The following is a 21,200-nucleotide window of genomic DNA, read 5'->3' on the forward strand; positions in this document are numbered from 1 at the left end:
AAGGGTATTGTTATGTTATTTATTGCTGTGAAAGATGCATGGCCTCATTTTAAATGTTCCAAATATCTTTGTGTGATGTTCCTGCCCCAGGATATTTTGAGCATGTGGACTTTTATGGACCAATATGAGTTTTTTATGCATCATTTTATGCTGGAGATGTCTTTATCAATGTGAAGGAAAACAGAAAAATAAGGCACTGCATGGTTTAGTATTTATTCTTTGTTCTTTTTAACTTGTTATGTATGGAAGTGTGACTGTTACGAAACTGCTGTGGCACTGTAATTTCCTGCAAAGGATTATTAAAGGATCTATCTATCTATCTATCTATGGCAATTCAAAGTATATTGGAATACAATGCAGCAAGACTCTAGCATTCTGCATTGTTTTCAAGTATTTATTCTTCTGCAGATTACCTTTATGCCATTGTTGAATCTACACATATACAAGAATAATTTACTGTCTTCATGTCATTTTAATTAATTCATAAATCTCTGCACTTTCAAATCATATTACACATATCTGTTTGTTGTAGTGAATAAAGAAGACATCATCCTGTCAGATGTGTTGTTGTGTCTGGAAGTATTATGTCAGTTTCTTAAAATAGAAGTCCTCTCCTTTAATGTATTTATCAGGGGTGAAAAATGCATGTGTTGTAAATATTAAGTTAGATATATCCCCTGCATTCCCCCTGAAATCCATGCCTATGGTGACCGATGTAACACAGCAGGGTGTAAATGGTCTGAGAAACAGTGTTGTGACAGTACAGTCACTGCTTGTCGGATCGAGTGGAGTAAGTGAATCTGACATGCTCGCCTCCCTTAAAAAACTACTGCTGAGGGCAAATGTAGAGCAGCAGGTGTCCCAAGACTTGCAAGGTCCTCCGAAGGCTACAATCTAAGTCTACGCTGCTCCTCTGCTGGTTCAGTTTGTCAGGACTCAGAATCAATGACACGCATGGCTTTGAGAATCGTTTATTTAACCACCAAAAACGCACACGCACGAGAGCATTCAGCAATTACACATTTAACACTCACCACGAAGTGTGCAGCCAAACCTGTATGGATTACTCTGGATATTGGCAAGCAGTTAACCTTGATTTGTTGCTGTAAATGGCTATTGGACTGTTGTATTGAGCACCATGTTTATAAGCAGATTTGAGAGAACAGCGCTGATGCCTCTACTGGTTATTGAGCTGCAGACAGTCTTGACCAAACTTTGCTGAGGCCAACCAGCTTACTTTTTACCCTTTGTGCTCTTTTCTCCTGCAGGGTCAGGTTTGGCTGCCTTTTCTTCCTCTTTCTCCTTTTTTGCGTCGGCTTTGTCCTCTTTTTTCGGAGCGGCTTTGACATCTTTCTCTTCGGCTGCTTTGTCTTCTTTCTTGGCATCAGCTTTGTCTTCTTTCTCGTCGCTCTTTTTAGGCTCTTCCTTCTCGTCTTTTTCTTCTTCTTTCGTTGCCTCGTCTTTGTCATCTGCTCCTTCTGTTTTGTCCTCCTCTTGTGCTTCTTCTTTGGCTTCACTCTCCTCTTCTTTGGCTTCGCTCTCTTCTTCTTTGGCTTCACTCTCTTCACCTTCACCTTTGTCGTCTTTCTCTCCATCTTCGGCAGCCTCTGCTACCTCTTCCTTTTGTTCCTCCTCATCACCACCTGCATCAACAGATGAAAGTTTTATTATTTATGTAAGTGTTTTTTGAATAGTTAAACAACATGATTAAAAGGTTCACCAACCCTCTTCTCCCTCCTTTGTCTCCTCCTCTGCTTCCTTTGCTTCCTCTTCATCTTCCTTCTCTCCCTCATCCTCTCCTCCCTCTTCCTCCTCCTCCTTTCCTTCCTCTTCCTCCTCCTTTTTCTCCTCTTCTGCCGCCTCTTCACCTCCCTCTTCTTCCTTCTCTGCCTCTTCCTCCTCCTCTACCTCCTTCTCCGCCTCTTCCTCCTCCTCCTCCTCTTCCCTGGGTGGACTGGCTTCTGCTTGCTGGGCGTGGCTAGCAGGGATGATTCCCTCGGTGGTGCTGACGCTGGAGCTGAGCAGGCGAGACGTCATTAGGTAGGAGGTGCCGGAGCTGAAGCTGGAGAGGACGGGTCGGGTGTAGGAGGGAGCCGACAGACTGTGGCCGTACAGAGAGGAGACGCCTCCAGCCATCCCCACGCTGAAGCGAGACTCCTCCCCTTCTAAGAGCTTCCTGTATGGGTTGGTGAAAACGCAACTGGTGATGGCTACAGTAACTGGGAGCTGCTTTTTTTTTTTAAAGCATAGGTTTTAAATTTGTCAATTAGTGGCCATCAATAGTCAAAAGTTTGGACACACCTCGTCATTCATTTTGATGAGAAAGTGTGTCCAAACTTTTGACTGGTAGTGTATTTTTAAGTACTGCAGTGTTTGAGCTAGTATGCAGAGAGTGATTCTGATTAAGCTCTAACCAGTGTTTTACACCAAATTGTTTTCCAGATTAGGTCAACATGAACTTTGTGTTTTTCATATTATATCAAATATTGCCAACATAAATCACCCGATTTATACCTTACATTTTGCAGATAAAAACAAACATTAGAAAGAAAGTCGATGTTTTGAATTAGCCTCCTGACTTAAATGTTAAAAATAGTATATATAAATGACTTACATGACTCTGGAAAAACTTTAAATAACTGTATGGTGTGTTTTTCTTTTATCTCAAATTAAGTGTTTATGTACCACTTTTACAATTTACACAGGGCGAGGGTTAGGGTTAGCCTTCTAGGTTTTACTGAAATCAAAACAATTATAAGTTTGCCTTCTTTTTTGTGTTTGGCTGTTCCCCAGTGTGATTTGTCAGCCTCATTGTTTTTGTCTCTCACCTATATGCGGCGATCTCGATGTCCAGAGCCATCTTGACATTCAGAAGGTCCTGATACTCTTTCAGGTAGCGTGCCATTTCCTGTTTAGTGCCCCTCAGCTCATTCTCCAACTCTCCAATGGTGTCCTAAATACAAGTCAAAGTCACAAAGACATACAGAATGAAACAAGATATAATAAAAACTTTAATAGATTTACAGATCAATAAATCAAAAGGTCTAATTGATTACAACACATTGTAATAAACTACAGGGTGCTACAGCTTCTTTACTGACCTGCATAGCAGCAATTTCAGTGCTCTGCTTCTCCTCCATCTCATGCAGCTGTTTCTCCAGGGATTCATTGAGGCCTCTGCAGGCATCGATCTCCAGTAGGCGTGCTTGTAGCTGGCGTCTATACTCTCCTGCTTCGTCCTTGGAGCTTCTCACGGCGTCGCTGTGCTGGGCCACAGTTTCAGTTAAGGAGCCCACCTTCCCTCTGAACCACTCCTCAGCCGCCTGCATGTTCCTCGCTGCCAGCCTCTCATACTGGGACCGGATATCCCTGAGGGCTCCAGAGAGGTCTGGAGTGGCGGCCTCGGATTCCACGGCCACCTGGACGCCCAGATGGACCTGGGCCTGAAGTTCAGCCACTTCGCTTTCATGAATCCTCTTGAGGAAGGCCAGCTCCTCCAGCAGAGTTTCCACACTTTTCTCCAGCTCAGCCTTTGCTAAGGCAGCCTGGTCGGCCTCACGACGAGCCTCCATCAGCCTGCCCTCAGCTTCTTCACGACCCAGCACTTCCTCTTCATATCGACCCTGCAGGGCACTCAGGGTCTGCTCCAGCCGCTCCCTCTGGCCCAGGATAGCCTGCTGTTCTGCCCTGGCTTCATCCACAGCTGCTCTCAGGGACCGGGCCTCCTGCTCATACAGTGCTCTCAGACGGGACGGCTCGGTGTGCTTTTGCCTCAGGAGCAGGAGTTCTGCCTCCAAAGCACGATTCTGCTGCTCCAACTCACGCACTCTCTCGATGAAGCCGGCAAAGCGATCGTTGAGATCCTGCAGCTGGCTGCGCTCTTGTGTGCGTACGGCTCGAAACTCAGAGCTGATCTGGGCCGCTTGGCTGAGTTCCAGCTCCAGGGAAGAGGCTGGTGATGAAGAGGAGAACAGCACCCGGCCAGGAGAGGAGTACTGCAGCCGGGAGGAGGACATCGGGGTTGCATGGGAAGAGTAGGCAGAGTGGGTCCTCCCTCTGGTCACCACCCGGGGGGGAGCCTCAACATACCAGCGTCTGTACGACGAGGTGGAGTAGTAGGGGTCATATCCGATGCTACTCATGGCTGAGTGCTGGGAGGACAGATGGCTCTCCCTCTCCTCTTTGTGTTAGTGTGTGTGCGGAGGTGTGCAGAGGGCTCAGGTTTAAGCATCGACTGCTTGCTGCTGCAGCAGCCTGCTGCTTTTATAGCAGGACGCTGAGGTCTGACGCAAGCGCTTTCCCCAAACTCTGACAATGCAGGCTCTATAGGCTTACACTGCAACGGCAAGAAATAAGAGAGAGGGACCATGGGAATAAGAATAGGAGGGAAATGAGCGAGGGTTAAAAACAGAGTGACAAACTGTAGGGAGGAGGTTGTAAAAATGACATGTTAAAAAGCTGCATAATGCCCTGACCTTGGAATTAAAAATAATGTTCAACCAAGCCAAGTTTCTAAAAACAAAAACAAATCATAAAGCAGATTTATCAGTCTTTAACAGTGCAGCAAAAGAAATTAATGCATACAAAACTAAAATATCACCAGCTTTAACCCAGAATCTAAACCTGTGGTGCCCAGTAATACTGCAGATAACTATAGTTTGTTAGGAATACTATGTTTAATAAAGGACAAAAACATATCTGTAACATGCCTCTTGTGCTATTCTCACTGCAGAAAAGAGGAGGGGGGATGTCCTGGTTTAGGAATCGTGACACAGCATCTCTCCTCCTGGTGGAGAGCAGAACTACAGCCACAACCTCAAAGCCCTGCAAGGAGAAAATCCCACCCAAACAGATGGGAAGAGGCCACATGTTGAAGACACAACAAAGAGTAGGCGAACGTGTAGAAGCATTTCTATAGTAACAAATACCTGCACTGTTGTAGAATTACCAGTATGATTATTAATAGTAATAAGCTCTGCTGTGCTATGAATTTTAATTAACCAGCTGTTCAGTTACATGCAATAATTATTCATCTCTCTTAATATTGTTCACTATACATTTTGGCTTTGTTGTATTTTTCTGACTTTGCAGAAGTGCTATGTAAAATAATAAGTGAATGTATCACATATCATTATCTGAGAATAACAGTATTGGAAGAAACACAAGTGACTATCTGTGTAGATCTGTGTAGATGTCTTGAGAACACTGCATTGTCTGTGACACATGATATTTACAGATTTAATCAATAATTGCATATAATGTCCTTGCAGTTTGATGGAAGAAGAAATAAACCCCAACAGTTCAGTTCATACTTGAGTTCAAAAAGAGATTTTTAAGTGAAGTAATAAGTAAAGCCATCTTTACTGTTTTCAGCTGTTTGTCAGGTTTGTTGTCTTCATTTCTACAGAAGACAAACTGTCCCTCTCATCTGCTGCACCGTTACACCGGTAGTTCAGTTACACCCTGCTGCTGACGGGCAGTTTCTGTTCGTGTGTGTGTTCGTGTGTGTGTGTGTGTGTGTGTGTGTGTGTGTGTGTGTAGGTATGCAGTGGCTCAGTCAAAGTTAATGTTTGGAGATTCATCTTGCCTTCCAGCTCTATGCATAAATGCAGTGCTTTGCAGCAATATCTGTGTGTGTGCAGGATGTGTGTGTCTTTGCGTATATGTGACTGGCTATAGTGTGTGCTGCTTGTGTAATCTGCCTTTGCAGCAAAGGCCCCCAGTACTTCCAGGCAGTGCTGTACCCAAACAGAAGCGAGGCAGGCGGTGGGAGCTGCATGGACTCTGCTGCAGGCTGAGTCATCGTAACAGTTGTGATCACACAAACTGCCCTCTGTACACTTTTTCCCACCCAAACAGCAGTCTGACAATCTGCACCAGGGCCGTTTTTGGCAGACGAGATGCTTACAGGACCTGGGGAAATGCAACACAGAAAGTAGATCATTAACTTCTCTTTCCAAACTAATTCACCCATTTACGGAGCTAATTTCCAGGTTGTTACTTGCTCTCCCTGCGATGCTAACATACCTAGCCTAAGCATCAGCATTTTCCTGTTAGCATTCCCAGTGTTTCCATCATTGTGGATGAATAGATGACAGCATTGTACACTAACAGCTGTTCTCTAAGTGACAATAGTAGCTTTGTTAATTGCTTCATTTTATAAATAGTATTTATCAGGATGCCTCTGTACCTTTTTGGACCACTAGAGGGCCAAAAAAGCATAAAGACAGATACACAGCCATGACCGGACACATCAAAATAAACTCTTTTGTGCATTTTCTAAATGTGGGTCTAATATTTGTATTTTCAAAATTTAATTTTGGTTTTGGTCTCGGCCAACTCAACCCTTCTGCATGTGATGCTTCGTTCAGCAGCCACTCTGTAACTCTGTCAGTCAGCTGTTTGCTGGTTTATCAGAGTGTTTCTGCTGTAAAATGGTTCATCATTATCAGGTTACATACTATCCATTCACTATAGAGCCAGAGGCCCAGCCACTAAAATGTTTCTTTATCATTCTTCTTGCTCTGTACAGTCCAACAGCCCAATGTCATGATCATACGAAGAATGCTGGCGTCAAGCCCGGAAATCCATTAATATTATATTTTTGGACTATTGCATTTCCCATGGAGTATAATTTGATTGTGAGGGGCCGGAGACATCGACTTTGCCCGACAGCTCTGGGCTTCCAGGCTTCATCGGCTCGTTTATCGCCGTCTCTTAAGTTTCTGTGCATTTCTGCTTTCCAGCATTACAATTCAGTATAGAAGATGCAGAATATTTGCCTTCAATTTTTTCTCTCAGTAGCATATATATGATATTTCCACTAGTGTGGAACACTAGACATTTCACTGTTCAAAAACAAAAATAAAGACTTAAGTTTAATGAAAGCATGTTGTAGCAAGCTGATCTTTTTTATCTGTAACTTACTGTGTTTGTGCTGCATATACAATCAAGGCCGAAATTATTCATACCCCTAGCAAATTTTGACTTTAAGCTACTTTTCTTCAACCAGTATGCCTTTTTGTTTGTTTTTTTTTATTGGCAATGATACAGGCTTCCCACAAAAGATGAGAAGACGATGTACAAGAGGCATCACTGTGGAAAAAATATTTCTCAGCTTTTATTTACATTTAAACAAAAAGTGGCATGTCTGAATTTTCCAGGGGTATGAATAATTTCAGGCTTGACTGTACATATGTTGCACAGACTTACCACATTAAATATGAATTTGTTTGATTTTATCACTACAGGTTTAAATTTACTTGTGATAAATCAAGTTTATTCAGTCTTGTGAAATACAGTGTGAAATGTTGCTTTTTTATATGATGCTAGAGCAGCTCCTAGTGGTGATGGACTGAAATAACACTTTATGAAGTACCCTGCCTGTTTAAGATTGAAGACTTACTTTATTATGGTTTCATGCTTGGTCAGGTTGAACCCTTATGGATGTAGTTCAAGATCCTTAGGCCAGGCTTCATAACATTTCTTTTTTTAAACTGACAGACTTTTGTGCACTTTTATGCTTTATGTTGTCTCTAAATTTTTCACCCCGTTCATCATTTTTATAATAGTAGCAGTAGCTCTAGCAGTCAGTTCCAGCATTTTTCCTGCTGGCAGCAACATTTACAATAAGAAAACTGCAGGCTTCATGCAGCTGTTTGACTACATATTGACTATAGGATTCCCCCTTACATGTTGCCTGACTGTTATACCACACAACAAATACCCTGTGATCAAATTTATTATTTATTCAACTCTTCAGTGTAATTAGTTTGTCTGTCACTGATAAAAGTGTTCATCTCAGTGTGAGGTGCCTCTCTGCAGCCAACTCTGATCTTTACACTTTTGTTGCACAGACCTCAGTTTAAAAGTCATGTTGCTATTTTGGCCTAATCTCTGACCTCTGGCCTTCCCAGCCGCCACATGTCCCCACAGACGAGCAGAGGGCTGCTTTTACTGGCCCACCTTATGTGTCCATCAGAGTGTGAAAGCCTCTCACAGGTGGAAAGTCCAGAGGGCCCGTCTTCCACCAGCCCAGCTGCTATATAAAGAGTCTGGTATGCTGGTTTGGGCTCACTGTTGGTCAGCCAGTGTGCGTGTGTGCAGCTTCGAAGGGCTGAGGGCTCCGTGTGTGGAAAAACACGACTAAACATGACTGCCGTCCACCGTCTGGTTATCGTCCGCCACGGCGAGAGCGCCTGGAACCAGGAGAACCGCTTCTGTGGCTGGTTCGATGCCGACCTCAGTGAGAAGGGCGTGGAGGAGGCCAAGCGTGGAGCCCAGGCCATCAAGGATGCAGGCCTGAAGTTTGACGTGTGCTACACATCTGTGCTGAAACGTGCCGTCAAGACCCTGTGGACCATCATGGAGGGCACAGACCAGATGTGGCTGCCTGTGATTCGTACCTGGCGTCTGAATGAGCGCCACTACGGAGGCCTCACTGGACTCAACAAGGCGGAGACGGCTGCAAAGCACGGCGAGGAGCAGGTGAAGGTCTGGCGTCGTTCCTTCGACATCCCACCTCCACCCATGGAGAAGGACCACCCTTACCACAAAATTATCAGTGAGGTAAGACAAACACATGTTGGTGGCTCATTTAGAATAAACATTACATGGTTTATGATTGTTCTTACTAAGCAATCAGTCCCTAAATTCCAGTTTCAACCAATTAAAACTAACCAGAGGAATATTGTAGTGCAGCTAAGAGTGTAAATTGAGTCTATAGAAGTCTTGTGGTTGCTCAACAGTTTTCTCAGTTATGTAACTTCAGTTGTGGGAGTAAAATACCTGCTTGCTGTTCTTTATCCCTCCAGTCTCGGCGCTACAAGAACCTGAAGGCCGGTGAGCTGCCCACATGTGAGTCACTGAAGGACACCATCGCCCGTGCCCTGCCTTTCTGGAACGAAGTCATCGCTCCTGAAATCAAAGCTGGGAAGAACGTTATCATCGCCGCCCACGGCAACAGCCTCCGTGGCATCGTCAAGCACTTAGAGGGTGAGCGTTACAGTTTGCAGGCAGATAAAGCTTTAATAAAAATGCTGAATGAAAAACTTCTGTCTGACACAGTAAGTAGAGGTGAAAGCTTGATATAAAATTCAACGCTGTAAAATTGTTAGCACTCAAATCCTAGTAATTTCACAAAAGATTTGAAAGTTTTTTCTACTGCATTTGCACAAAGGCAGGAGCTGAATATAGTCCCAGCCAGACACTGGTCTTTACACACACACAGTTGTGGATTGCAGTGTGTATAAATAGCATGCAGGGACTCGGGGACAGTGTAGAGGGTCATGAGGCTGGTTCCCATTACAGTCACGACCTTTATGTAGAAAGGTTGGACTTTTTCAAGGAGCGGCCAGACATGGATAAGGGAGTTCTACATCAAGAAAGCCTGAAGGGCAATGGTAAATGTCACATAGTAGTGGCAGGTGGAATGTTAGACTGAGGATGAGAGGAGAGGGCAGTTACAGAGTGCTGTAAATAAAATACAGTCGGGTATGAAGAAGGCTTGCAATGGATACTACTTCTGTGATGTAAGACCATTGCCCTGTCCTCATAGCTGGGCTCCAGACGGCTTTATATTGCATCAGTTACAATCCCTCTGTTCTGTCTGCCTGTTTTTCCAGGTATGTCTGATGCAGCCATCATGGAGCTGAACCTTCCCACAGGAATCCCCATCGTGTACGAGCTGGACGCAGACCTGAAGCCCGTTAAGCCCATGTCATTCCTCGGCGATGAGGAGACCGTGAAGAAGGCCATGGAGGCTGTGGCCGCCCAGGGCAAAGTGAAGAAGTAAGCCTGCCTTGGAGGCTCCATGAGGAGGCAGAAAAAGACACTGTTACCCTTATGTCCTTCAGCCGTTCCCTCCCATCCATACATCCATCCTTGTAGTCCATTCCATCAGGGGAAATGTTAATTGGACACGGGCCACTTTCAGCATAATAGTCTGCTGTTTGCTTCAATGATAAACAGACCTGTTGATCCAAACATTCACACACCACTCAGCCCTTTTAAAGTGTAGTCAGGCCCTATTTTGAGGGCCCCACCACTCTGGCACAACCAATAAACAAACCATGTTTTTACGTAGGTCTGTCTGTTCAGTTTTCCTCCTTATCCTCATGTCTTCAAGCTACACAGTCATTCTTATGTTTTACCCCTTTCGGAAATCAGTGGTTTCAGCAAAGTGCAAAGGTGCTGTGAAATCTTATCCGAGAGGCGGAGGAGGGGAAATAGAGTGAGAAAAGTCAATGGGTTCGTCCTGGCAGCCATCCCACGTTGCAGGCTGCATATCCTCCACTCCAGCCAGAATACTTTCAAACAGCTACCTATCACACAGAGCAATCTATGACCTACAGACAGGTGACAAATGTGAAGAAATGCAACCAATGCAGACGCTTTTAGAAGTGGCATTTTTCTGGCGAAGGTTTGGGTGCACTTGTCCACTCAGACAAAGTGTCGCTGCAAATGAATGCTAATTTATTCTGAGTGATTGCCTTTGTTGGATGATGAAACATTTCTATCCTGAGGGGAGCGGTGCCTTGCAGGATGATTATGATTTCATCTAAAAACGGAGCACGATTATGAAAAGTAATGGACATCATATGTATGTATGACTTTTCCAGTCACCAGATCTCCACACAGTTCGACACTATGAGGACACGTTGAACCGACACGTCGTTTCCACTGACAGGGGAATTCTGACAAAAACTGACAAGATTCAGACGTGTCAGACGTCAAACAGAAATTATTTTTAGGGACAAACTGAGTGATGTTTGGAGCTTAAAGTCAAATATGTTTACTGCTATCACACTTTTAGTTGAGCCGTACTACATGCTAACATTACAAGTACCTCAACTTCTGATAGGATAATGAAGCCAGAAGTTCAATTCATTAGGACTTTAAGGCTTTAGCTCACACATTAGGATTATGACTCCAGTATGTCCTCCTGTTCCCCACACACGGTTACAATAATGTACCTAAGACTATGTTCTGTATCATTAATCACATAGGTTTATTTGAGAATTGGCATGGTTTGGGCAGTTTATCTGGAGAGATAATACAATGTTCCATTATATTGCAGTAGTAGAAGACACAAAAAACCACAACAGAGCATCACAAAGAGGAGAGAGGAGGGAAGCTAAAAGCTGGTCAAAGTCGCAGCTACAATAATGTCGCAGTGCCACCCACTGCCTGGGTTGTTCTGCATAAAAAATAAGATTGTCTCAACAAATTTAGGAACTATAATGAGATCTAAGCATTGTGGCATGTTTGGAACCAACACTCACAGGACTGCGAGTCTGGAAACATTGATTGACGAGTTAAAATGATTTTTTTGGTTATATTTTCAAGTCCTTTGGCTGCATTTGTCCTCTTCAAAATCCATCTGTAAGGGTTGTCCACAGCATGTCTTCAGTTTCATTTGACAGCTCATTTTCAGGTCACAATTAAGCTAAAAACAGCTTCATCAATATCCTTCAGGAAGGAGCTGAAGGGGCAAACAGGCAGGGTGAATCAGATGAGAGTGACTCCCATCGGACGCAGGTTTTGATGCTGATCAGGACATCTGGTGCAGTCAATGTTCAAACAGGTCCGGAGCTGAGTCATGGTTTAAGCTGCACATGTTTTGATCGGTTTTATCAGCGGTTTTTCTCTTGGACCGTCTTAAGAAGTTTGGGAGGAATGCTATCTTGTAAGGATTTTTCTTGTATTCGACTGCTTTATGGGTTTCTGTTTTGGATGCGTCTACATACTCTGCAGCACTCGTGACATTCTTTTCTATGTTGTTGATTAAGTCCCCCTGGTAGAAGAAAAACACGATTGACACCAGTCAGGTTTTGGTATTGGTCTTCGGAAAGCTTTTCCAAATGAAACTGCAGTTTTACCTGAATCTCCAACAGCATGGCAGTGTCCAGAAATATCTCGTGCAGCTCTTTGATGCTGGACTCGAGGCACATGATGTCCTGATGTCGACATTCAATCTCATTCAGAGCCTGACTTGAAATTCGAGTGCCAGAGTTGATCTGTGGAAATAAAATTGCTACGTTTAAACATTGTCTGGAATAGCTTAACACATTATAGTATCCTGATTAAGCTTTTATTGACACACAGAATAGACTACAGATAAACAAATTCTGAGAAATTTATACAAACATCAGATATGAAGATGGCAAGATTATCCCGGTGCAGCATCTCCTCCAGCTCTTCATCTGTAGTAACTTTATCCACTGAAAGACACAAATGAGATTACTTGAAAAACATTTTCTGGATATATTCATATGGATTATTTAAGGGTGATATCTAAAAACACATAATAAAATACGCAGCTTTAGATAATTCATCAGGAAATAGACAATCACAAACAATAAAATATATATCAGATGACTGCAGCGGTGTCATTTACACTGACAGATGTCTCCAATGAAAATATTTTTGTCCTGCCAAGACTCAAATTACATGCATTTTTAGATATTCACCACAAGATGGCGTAGTTACACCTCTACTCCACAGTCCCCCAACTCAAATCAAACACGTTTACACGACTTTTAAACCACAATGAGGGTAAATGGATGAAATGTTAAAAAGCACACACAAAACACAACAACATGAAAGGAAGTTTAGACTTCATATAATGAACAGAGCGGATTTTTTCAAAAGATACATGAACAGAGAAATTAAAATGATAGTTGCTTTAATTGCCCATATGGTGAAAATCAGGTTTTATTGTGTTTTGTGGCTCTTATAGATTTGGATATCTAAAAGCTGTTCACATATGCCTGCCTGTCCACCAGGTTTATTTACTTCCTAGAGTTGCTTTTGCTAACTCCACAAGGACCAAAGTACACCAACTGGTCTGTTGTTGACTGAACAGTCGTCTGCATGCACTTAAAACATCTGAGGAACTGAGCAGTTTACTTTCATTGTTGATGGCAACGTCAGTACAAGAGGAAAATCCTTAGTGTTAGTGTGCTGTGTGGCTTTGACAGTTTAGAGGTGTCCTCATTAACATATTTTTCTGCTCCTGGGTCAATCTATAAATGCAGGACTTTCTGTAACATAGTTGACATTTTTACTGTTTTCAGCCTAAAATCAACATGGCCACCTATAACCAAACACCACATGGCATTTTTACAGAAAGATTCTTCTAAATATTATATATTCAATTGAGTGAAATTGAAATTGAAAGTTATTTCTAAAGATATTGTAGTAAACCTGTTGACTACTTTCTATTAAATAAGTCAGAAAGCCTTGGAGTCTGGCCAGTCTTTTCTTCAGGAGGAAATGACATCATGTGGAGCAGGTCATGTGATCTGGAATTAACACACTTCCTGGAGAGGTTTTTTTTTCTAATGGGGAACTTAGTGGAAAGTGATCTCTGGGACACAGATATAATTACTTATTTTCCATATAAAATTTGATATATTGCCAAAAAAGAAATATCTGTCATGATTATCTCAACTTAATAAAAAGAACACAATCCAAACTATTTCTGAATAAACTCATTATTGTTAGCTCATTAGAAGGTGGTTGGTATTAAATTCAGATGGTTATTTAGTTGACATTTTAGTGATATCCAGTCATTTTTTATTAATAAGTGATTGTTTCTATAATAAATAATTATGGAATTTCTAAAGATATGATCATAATGAACATAAAAACATTATTTTTTTTTTACTTTTAATAAAAACATATGCAAGACATATCCCATGGACTTCAATAGTCCCTCAATTATATATTGACTCTCCTGTTGTCAGACAACAGAACGAGTATGAAAATGGTGACTGAATTGTGGCCCATTAAGACTCGCACTCATCACATATATCTGTTAAAAACAACAACTGTGCTGTGAATTTGTTGATATCTCCATGTAAAATAATCACTCAGAGACAAAGTTAGAAGCGACAGAAATTCCAGAGGTTTGTACTATGAAGCAAGACTTTAGGTTCACGAGGTAAATTTAGGTTTAATGTTGAATATAACTTGTTCCGGAGCAGGTTATATTCCAGACGACATACATTAAAACAAATCTTAATCCTGATTAATTCCCTTGGCAAATGGCACCAGCATTCATAGAAGATCCTGTGAGGCTCGGTGCTTTGATAGCAGGAGTGGAAGATAAGAGTTTTACGAGCTGCAAGTGATTTCAAAGCCACTTGATTCCATTGTTCTATATGCCGTACTAGAACGATATGATCCTAAAGCAGAAACTGATCAAAACAAAGCCTGGCCCTTGTTGACCTCATAGGATTTGCAACACTAATTGGTTTTAATGATGTTCTTTTATTTATTCTTTACTTGCTCCCAAGACTATTAAACACCTCCGGGGTTTCAGTTAAAACGTTTCAACTGTCAGAATACATCTAAGCAACACATTCATTTAATAGAATGTATGACTGTAATTATAGCCAGATCTACTAACACCTTAATAATCTGGTAGTGATATTGATAAGTCTACAACAGGAGAGGCAAACATGAGGCCTGTGGGCCAAAAGCGGTCCTCCAGAGGGTCGAATCCGGTCCTCAAAGTGTAAAAATTACAGAGAAGACATTAACTGCAGATTGTAATGAATAAATATCCTGGATATGTTGAACTTTAGTAGTACAGATGCAGAGAGAGTCTTCTTCCTGAGGTGGACAGCAGCAGCTCAGTGTTTTTCTGAGCCACCAACACTGAAACAGCTCATTTAGAACAGAGCTGACAGCCACAGTTAGAGGGAAATTAACCATTTTGTGCAGTGTTTTGATTTGAAAAAATTAAAAACACAGTGCGGACATGTAAAAATTTTTAACGTGATAAAAGGTTGCACAATACGGGAACTTCTGATTCTAATACGTTGGCTATTAAGTGATATTTGACAGTGTGTGTAGTGGTGCGCTACGAGAAATGGGGAAAAAATATTTGAACATAGATAATAAAAAATGACTGCTGAGTGTCTAATATTTCTTCCTTCCCAACACTATACTATCTGATGATCTCAAGTGCTATTACTAGAGAAATGTTGCTGTTAGTAAAGAGTTGGCCCAATATTCATCCTCCATAAAATACAACAACTGTGCCGATCTGATAAGATCCCGCTGTATGAAATGAAATCTATTTACACAACGCTGACCTGAGTGTGAGGGGGAATAAATGCTCGTGCTTTGCTTTCATTTGTTTTTTTGGCAACTCACCAATCTCCAGCTGTCTCTGAATCTGCGCCTTGCATTTCTCTCTGAAGGAGATTTGTGCCTCGTGGTAACCCCTCATGACTTCAGCGAACCACCGAGTCAGGTGTGAGTGCTGGTGGAAGGGAGTCAGCAGAATATGAAATCAGATTATCGATTAAAAGAAATCGATGCACACACGCATTCTATAAGGGGAACATTGTAAGCAGGGATTTTGTCAGGTGTGTGAAGACTGAAGGCCTAAACACAACTTCAGGATGCAGGATGCTGACAATCACACACTTGGCTTATTACATTAAATAAAAACACTTCCTGACCTGGTTGCTCCTAATTCGTAGGATTACTGAGGAATGTCTGCCGTTCTTATCTGCAGGCCAGTTTGTCTGCATTGCTGAAAACACAGAGACACATCAAATATGAGTACAAACCTCAGTTAAAGCTAAACAAAGTCTGCTGCTGACAGGTACAGTCTTTTTCCCATGTTGTGTTAATCTGAGACAGTTTGTGCAAGATTTGATTGGCCAGAGGGACTGACCAACCAATCACCCAACAGACCCACACTTAAACCACCAATCACAACAGAGACTCCCTCCTGTAGCAGCAGTGGATGATTGTTTACTGATAACCAGCAGTAGAGTAAAGAACACTGCACTTCCCTGTCTGTCCATTTGCAAGTCAAATCCTGTGATATGAACTTTACAGTCCTAGTATTTGAGGAAGTCTGATGTTCTCCGTCCACTGGCTCCCTGTTGGTTTTAGAATTGATTTTAAGATTTTACTGATCACTTTTAAAGCTGCCAGGGTCTCGTCCCAAGCTACGTTTGTGATCTGTTGACCCCTGATGATCCTCAGGTGGATCCTTCTGGTCGTGCCAAAGTTGAGGTTTAAATCTAAAGGTGACCGAGCGTTCTCCATCAGGACCTCCACTTTGGAACGACCTGCCTGAGGAGATCTGACCTGCAGAGTCAATAACTTCTTTTAAATCTCTTCTTAAAACCCACGTTCATAGGCTTGCTTTTATGTGAGGTTTACTTTTAGCTTCAGTGTTTTATTCTGTATTATGTCCTGTTTATTTTAGATGTTCTCTCTTGTTTTATTTTACTTTTACCTGCTTGGTTCTTTGGTGTGATGTCGTCTCTCTAATTCTTTAATTCTCTCTTCTTTTTTTTACCTTTAATTTTAACCCTCAATCTTGTTCTTTAATTTTCAAACTGTCTAGTTCCTGTTTGAGTTGTGTGGTAATCTAGCTAATTATTCATTTAATTCATTGTCATTTTTACTATTTATTTTTAACTGAATGCTCTGACTCATCTCCTATGTCTTGACTGTGTTTGCCTGTTCGAACTCAAAGCACTTTGTGAATGCTGTTCTTAAGGCTGCTATATAAATAAAGTTGTTATGATTATTCTGCACTTTTCCTCTTCATTGTCTCAAACAATGACACAGCCAGATATCAACACAAACAGAAAAACTGTTGCACTTAACGCAGCATGAAACTAATTAGTATCTACTGTATAAAACACACACATTTAAAGATTCCAAGAAGTTACCTGCACCTACATTTCAACATGGCTCGGACCAAGCTGGCGTTCTCCTTGGTGTCATTGTTCAGCTGCTCCAGTTCTTCTTTGTTTCCTAAAAACAACAGAGCAGTTCCACCGTAACAGATATGAATTTGAACAAAATGGGGATTTCACCTAAAGAAAGTTTGGGTTTTATGTGCTGGGCTTTTATCTAACGTACAGATTTAACAAGTTTAAAACTCTGACCAGCCATTTTCAGAATAATAAACATCCATCCATTATCTATACACCACTTAATCCTCATTAGGGTCATGGGGGGGCTGGAGTCTATCCCAGCTGACTCAGGTGAAGGCAGGGGACACCCTAGACAGGTCACCAGTCTGTCACAGGGCTACATACAGAGACAAACAATCACTCTCACATTCACACCTACGGGCAATTTAGAATGATCAATTAACCTCAGCATATTTTTGGACTGTGGGAGGAAGCCGGAGTACCCGGAGAAAACCCACGCATGCACAGGGAGAACATGCAAACTCCATGCAGAAAGATCCCGGGAAAGCCGGGACGTGAACCAGGGATCTTCTAGCTGCAAGGCGAAAGTGCTAACCACTATACCACTGTGCAGCCCCTAGAATAATAAACTTGTTACATTTTTTTTAACCTTACTTCTTTATGTACTTAGTTCATGTCCTTTAGATTATTTTTCTCAAAGGATGTCAGCTAAGATCATTTTCTTTGGTAGAGTTTAGCTAATGGAGTCCAACATTTCTCCGTAGCACTTTAAACGTCAGAAAAACTGCCACTATATTTTTTTCATACTAAACAAAAAAATGGGCTGTGCTAACATAATGGTAATTGGAGAAGCCATAACTAATATCACATGCAATAATTATCTCAGTGTTATATTAGACTCCATGCTCAGCTTTACAAAGCACATTAAACAAATGAGACGGACACTGAAATATAACCTCTCTCATTTCAGGACTATCAGAAACACTCTTGCTATTGAAGGTGCAAAAAACTTTTTTTATGCTTCGATTATGACAAATTTCATATATTGTATTTCATGCTGGTCACAGGCCAGCAGAACAACTCTGAAACCTCTCAAATCCCTAGAGGTTTAATGGTTATAGCAAGCCATTGAAATCCTGGATAAGAAGACACAACAGTATCATCACTGTCATATATTGGATAAGAACGGGTTATGAAATTTTGAAAACATGATCGTGCATGCTAATTTATGTTTAGTTTTCAAGGTTGTTCATGGTTATACGCCCTCACGTCTCAAGTTTTTTATTCATTACACATCTGGAAACACTACCAGGACAACAAGGGCTTCTTCTAGGTGGCAGTGTTGTACCCCTCTACATAAAACTGCCTTTGGACATTTAACTTTCTCCTACAAAGCAATAACAGAATAGAATAAACTCCCCACTCACCTAAAGTAAATACCTGACTTTAAAGACTTTTATAAAGAAGCTAATAAATGGATAATAAACTGGGAGAATATGACATCTTTCTTTAAAACTGTGATGTATTACTTTTTTATCTGTGCTTCTTTCTCTCTTGCCTGCCCCCAGAACTGCAGATGGAAACTAGTGAGTACTCTATAATCTGGTCCAGAAAATCTTGACCCTGTGTTTAATGTTCTTCTGTACATGGTCCTAGTCAAATAAACTAATAAAAAAAAGATTCTGTTGACATTTACTGGTGTTTTTTTTGGATGTAACATTGCTATTCTTATGTAGGATGATGTATCCACCTTCTGTGGCTACATCAGTGTCTTCACGCATGTTCAAATATCCATTTCAGCCCCAATTTGCTTCAACATACAGTTCTGTTTAACCTTTAGCGTGTTTGTTGCTGTAGATTATCCTTCTTCAAACAGCACAGTGTTTGCAAATGGCAGTTAAGCCTTTTTTTTGTTTGTTTTGTCAGCGTTGTGTGCCGTAAAGGAGTTGACAGGTGTCCAGAAGCATCAGCATAACACTGAAGGAATCAAGTTTCTACTTTATTAATTGTGAAAAACCTGTTTTGCTTTTACCCTTTCCTTGGTTTGGAGAGGACAGGATGGCACCATGTCTTCTCTCCATCTCCTCTGTTTGACGGGCAATTTTTTCGATGAGGCCTCTCACTTCAGCCACCTACACAAACAAACAATAATATTATGAAAATATACAGCAATGGCTTGTAGTACAGCTGAGGTGGGAACTGGTTTGACAACACATACAGGATACGATCATTTGTTTATGGGACTTCTACATTTCTGGCTACCAACACAATTGTGGTTGAGCTGCAACAAACGATTATTCACATCGTCTATTAATTTGTCAAGCATTGTCTCAATTAATTGATCAGTTGTACTAAAATGCCATAAAAAGATTGTTAAAAGTACTAAATGAAGTCTTGTTTTGTCCACAACCCACACAAATACTGTTTACTGTAATGGAGGAAAAGAAATGAGGAAATATTCAAATTCAAGATGTTGGAAGCAGAGAATATATATTTTTTTTTTACCATTAAAAAAATAATTCAAGCAGTTGACAGTTAATCGATTATTTGCTCAGTTGTTACAGCTTTAACTAGTGAAACATGAATTAAAAATAATCATTAACCACGTTTTTGGCATAAAAACTGAAAATGGCCTTTATCTCCAATCACACAGTTCTTTTGATTTTCCAAGGAACATGGGAAAAGTACCGAGTTCTATGTTAAGTCTCAGAAACAGGGACCTGTACAGGTGATCCAGACAGACAACACACCTGTCCTACAGCCCTAATCAGTGTCAGGTTTACCGTTTTGAAAAACTCCTCCATGTTGACTGTGATGTTTGCTGTTGTCATGTCCATATGGTCCATATATCATCCTGCTGATGATGATGATGGAAAAAAGAGGGAATTAATTAGCCTAATTTTAAAAAGACCACCTCTTACTCCAGATTAACAGCCTCTCGAACTATTCTTAGCTATATTACCGACAATGCAACAGCAGCAATACACTTTAGATTGTGGCTAACGGGCAAAACTAGCTTGATGTATTCGCCATTTTATGAGTCTTTTAGCTTCAAAATGTAGTCCCATAAATACGGAAACATCTGCCGAGCCGTCTGCATTGTCATAATAGAAAATAAACACAAAACAGCCTCAGAATTACTGCTACTTTCGGTGTTGACGATAATGCTCGACCTCACCTGCACTCCGTCCACCTGTGGGATGACCTCACCGAGAGCACCTGTGTAATAAAGAGCGCGGGCACGAAGGCGCGCCACCGCGACAGCTAGCAAACAAAGAGCCGCCAACTGAAGCTACAGCTAAACGGAGCAGGTGAGAGCGACTCACCTGAGGCTCGAAACACGACGCAAAGTTAGTTGACTGAGGGCTGTTTTCAGTAAACGTAAAGGCTCAGTTTTAAACATAGCGATCACCATGGTAACATGCTCGGAAACGTTACAACTTCTGACCAATCACATCACAGAATGGTCGCTCCTACAGGAAGCCGGAAGGGACATGAGAGATTGCAAAAATGTGACATCATTACATTTTTGAGAACAAATTCTCAGGTTTACCAACATTTTTTTAAAGCATAAAGCCTGGATTTTCTAAGGATGTTTGTGAAACAATAGCTTGTTATATTAAATACTGTCTGAGTTTTTTTTTTTTTTTAAAGAATTACCACTCACTGAGCATTTTTTTACACGTTGAAATTTGAGGCTATGTTTTCAAGAGAACTATTATAGAACAAAGCCAGAAAATTTTAGTTATTTCTTATCATGCACATCGATTCAGAAACTGCAATATTGGAAATCAAATATTATCTGATTATAGGTGGGTTGAAATATGGAAAAAATAATTAATGTCACAGTAAAACAAAATAAAACAGTTTGATTACTTTTTAATATGAAATACTTAATCTCAAAAATTCAATAAATTAATACATTTTTGAAATTTTATAAAATGATTGAGCAGGTATGACATTTTGTACCACAAAAACAAAAATATTTCAAAATAGCCTAATCCAAGAACAACAGAGACTTCCAAAATGTTTCTCCAAATATAATTGAGATTTTTTAAAATATAAAAATTTAAAATATGTCAGTGTAAAAACATCTACATAGTTGTTAATTTAGCTTGTTTCAATGCACTGTCCAGAGGCAACTACTTATATTTTTGTCATGCCCCCATGTATGAAGACAATAAAGCTATTCTACTCTGTTCTGTTCTGTTCTGTTCTGTTCTGTTCTGTTCTATTCTATTCTATTCTATTCTATTCTATTCTATTCTATTCTATTCTATTCTTAAGTTCACTGTAAATTAGCTTCCTCCTTCATGCTGGATTCCTCTCTGCTTAGTTTCTGCTGTGTGGTTTTGTATGTTGTTTAAACATTTGGACAGTTTATCACTTGCAGCACCACGCTGTTCTACAGATCTAGCTCTTCAGCTGCGTTATTCAGCAGCAATACAGAAGGTTGTCCACACAGAATTAATTAAAATGGACAAATAACAGACACCAAAATGA

The 21,200-nt window shown here is 41.0% G+C and overlaps 3 protein-coding genes across 5 annotated transcripts; 1 reads left to right on the forward strand and 2 right to left on the reverse strand.

Moving 5' to 3' along the window:
• Positions 1-955: 955 nt before the first annotated feature.
• Positions 956-4,246, reverse strand: nefla (neurofilament light chain a). Its single transcript, XM_023265931.3, has 4 exons — positions 3,102-4,246; positions 2,829-2,953; positions 1,725-2,176; positions 956-1,643 (listed from the first exon to the last, which is right to left on the reverse strand). Exons 1-4 carry the CDS (start codon positions 4,140-4,142, stop codon positions 1,234-1,236), a joined length of 2,028 nt encoding a protein of 675 aa, XP_023121699.2. The 5' UTR covers positions 4,143-4,246; the 3' UTR covers positions 956-1,233.
• A 3,820-nt stretch (positions 4,247-8,066) lies between these two features.
• On the forward strand, positions 8,067-10,083 carry pgam2 (phosphoglycerate mutase 2 (muscle)). Its single transcript, XM_023265937.3, has 3 exons — positions 8,067-8,568; positions 8,814-8,994; positions 9,624-10,083. Exons 1-3 carry the CDS (start codon positions 8,152-8,154, stop codon positions 9,791-9,793), a joined length of 768 nt encoding a protein of 255 aa, XP_023121705.1. The 5' UTR covers positions 8,067-8,151; the 3' UTR covers positions 9,794-10,083.
• A 901-nt stretch (positions 10,084-10,984) lies between these two features.
• Positions 10,985-20,095, reverse strand: LOC111565726 (syntaxin-2-like). 3 transcript variants are annotated; one of them, XM_035946276.2, is made up of 9 exons: positions 19,876-20,095; positions 19,481-19,551; positions 18,730-18,829; positions 16,720-16,794; positions 15,477-15,550; positions 15,166-15,274; positions 12,148-12,221; positions 11,880-12,017; positions 10,985-11,794 (listed from the first exon to the last, which is right to left on the reverse strand). In XM_035946276.2, the coding sequence occupies exons 2-9, from the start codon at positions 19,541-19,543 to the stop codon at positions 11,570-11,572; spliced, it is 858 nt and encodes a 285-aa protein (XP_035802169.1). In that variant the 5' UTR covers positions 19,544-19,551; positions 19,876-20,095; the 3' UTR covers positions 10,985-11,569. The 3 variants fall into 3 exon arrangements, with proteins under 3 accessions (XP_035802169.1, XP_023121704.1, XP_035802170.1); XM_023265936.3 differs by having other exon boundaries at positions 19,481-19,554; XM_035946277.2 differs by having other exon boundaries at positions 19,481-19,554; positions 20,024-20,045.
• Positions 20,096-21,200: the final 1,105 nt, after the last annotated feature.

The sequence above is a fragment of the Amphiprion ocellaris genome, chromosome 17 (assembly GCF_022539595.1).
Source record: "Amphiprion ocellaris isolate individual 3 ecotype Okinawa chromosome 17, ASM2253959v1, whole genome shotgun sequence".
Classification (NCBI taxonomy): Eukaryota; Metazoa; Chordata; class Actinopteri; family Pomacentridae; genus Amphiprion; species Amphiprion ocellaris.

What these genes read in the sequence shown, in the direction of transcription:
- nefla (XM_023265931.3), bottom strand. Translation starts at nt 4,142, where the DNA reads ATGAGTAGCATCGGATATGACCCCTACTACTCCACCTCGTCGTACAGA. An exon ending in CTGAAATTGCTGCTATGCAG is followed by an intron (nt 2,954 to 3,101) that starts GTCAGTAAAGAA and finishes ACTTGTATTTAG; the next exon opens with GACACCATTGGAGAGTTGGA. An exon ending in ATCGAGATCGCCGCATATAG is followed by an intron (nt 2,177 to 2,828) that starts GTGAGAGACAAA and finishes CAACCCATACAG; the next exon opens with GAAGCTCTTAGAAGGGGAGG.
- pgam2 (XM_023265937.3), top strand. Translation starts at nt 8,152, where the DNA reads ATGACTGCCGTCCACCGTCTGGTTATCGTCCGCCACGGCGAGAGCGCC. An exon ending in ACCACAAAATTATCAGTGAG is followed by an intron (nt 8,569 to 8,813) that starts GTAAGACAAACA and finishes TTATCCCTCCAG; the next exon opens with TCTCGGCGCTACAAGAACCT. An exon ending in CATCGTCAAGCACTTAGAGG is followed by an intron (nt 8,995 to 9,623) that starts GTGAGCGTTACA and finishes CTGTTTTTCCAG; the next exon opens with GTATGTCTGATGCAGCCATC.
- LOC111565726 (XM_035946276.2), bottom strand. Translation starts at nt 19,543, where the DNA reads ATGGACCATATGGACATGACAACAGCAAACATCACAGTCAACATGGAG. An exon ending in CTCTCCAAACCAAGGAAAGG is followed by an intron (nt 16,795 to 18,729) that starts GTAAAAGCAAAA and finishes TGTTGTTTTTAG; the next exon opens with GAAACAAAGAAGAACTGGAG. An exon ending in TACGAATTAGGAGCAACCAG is followed by an intron (nt 15,275 to 15,476) that starts GTCAGGAAGTGT and finishes CCCTTCCACCAG; the next exon opens with CACTCACACCTGACTCGGTG.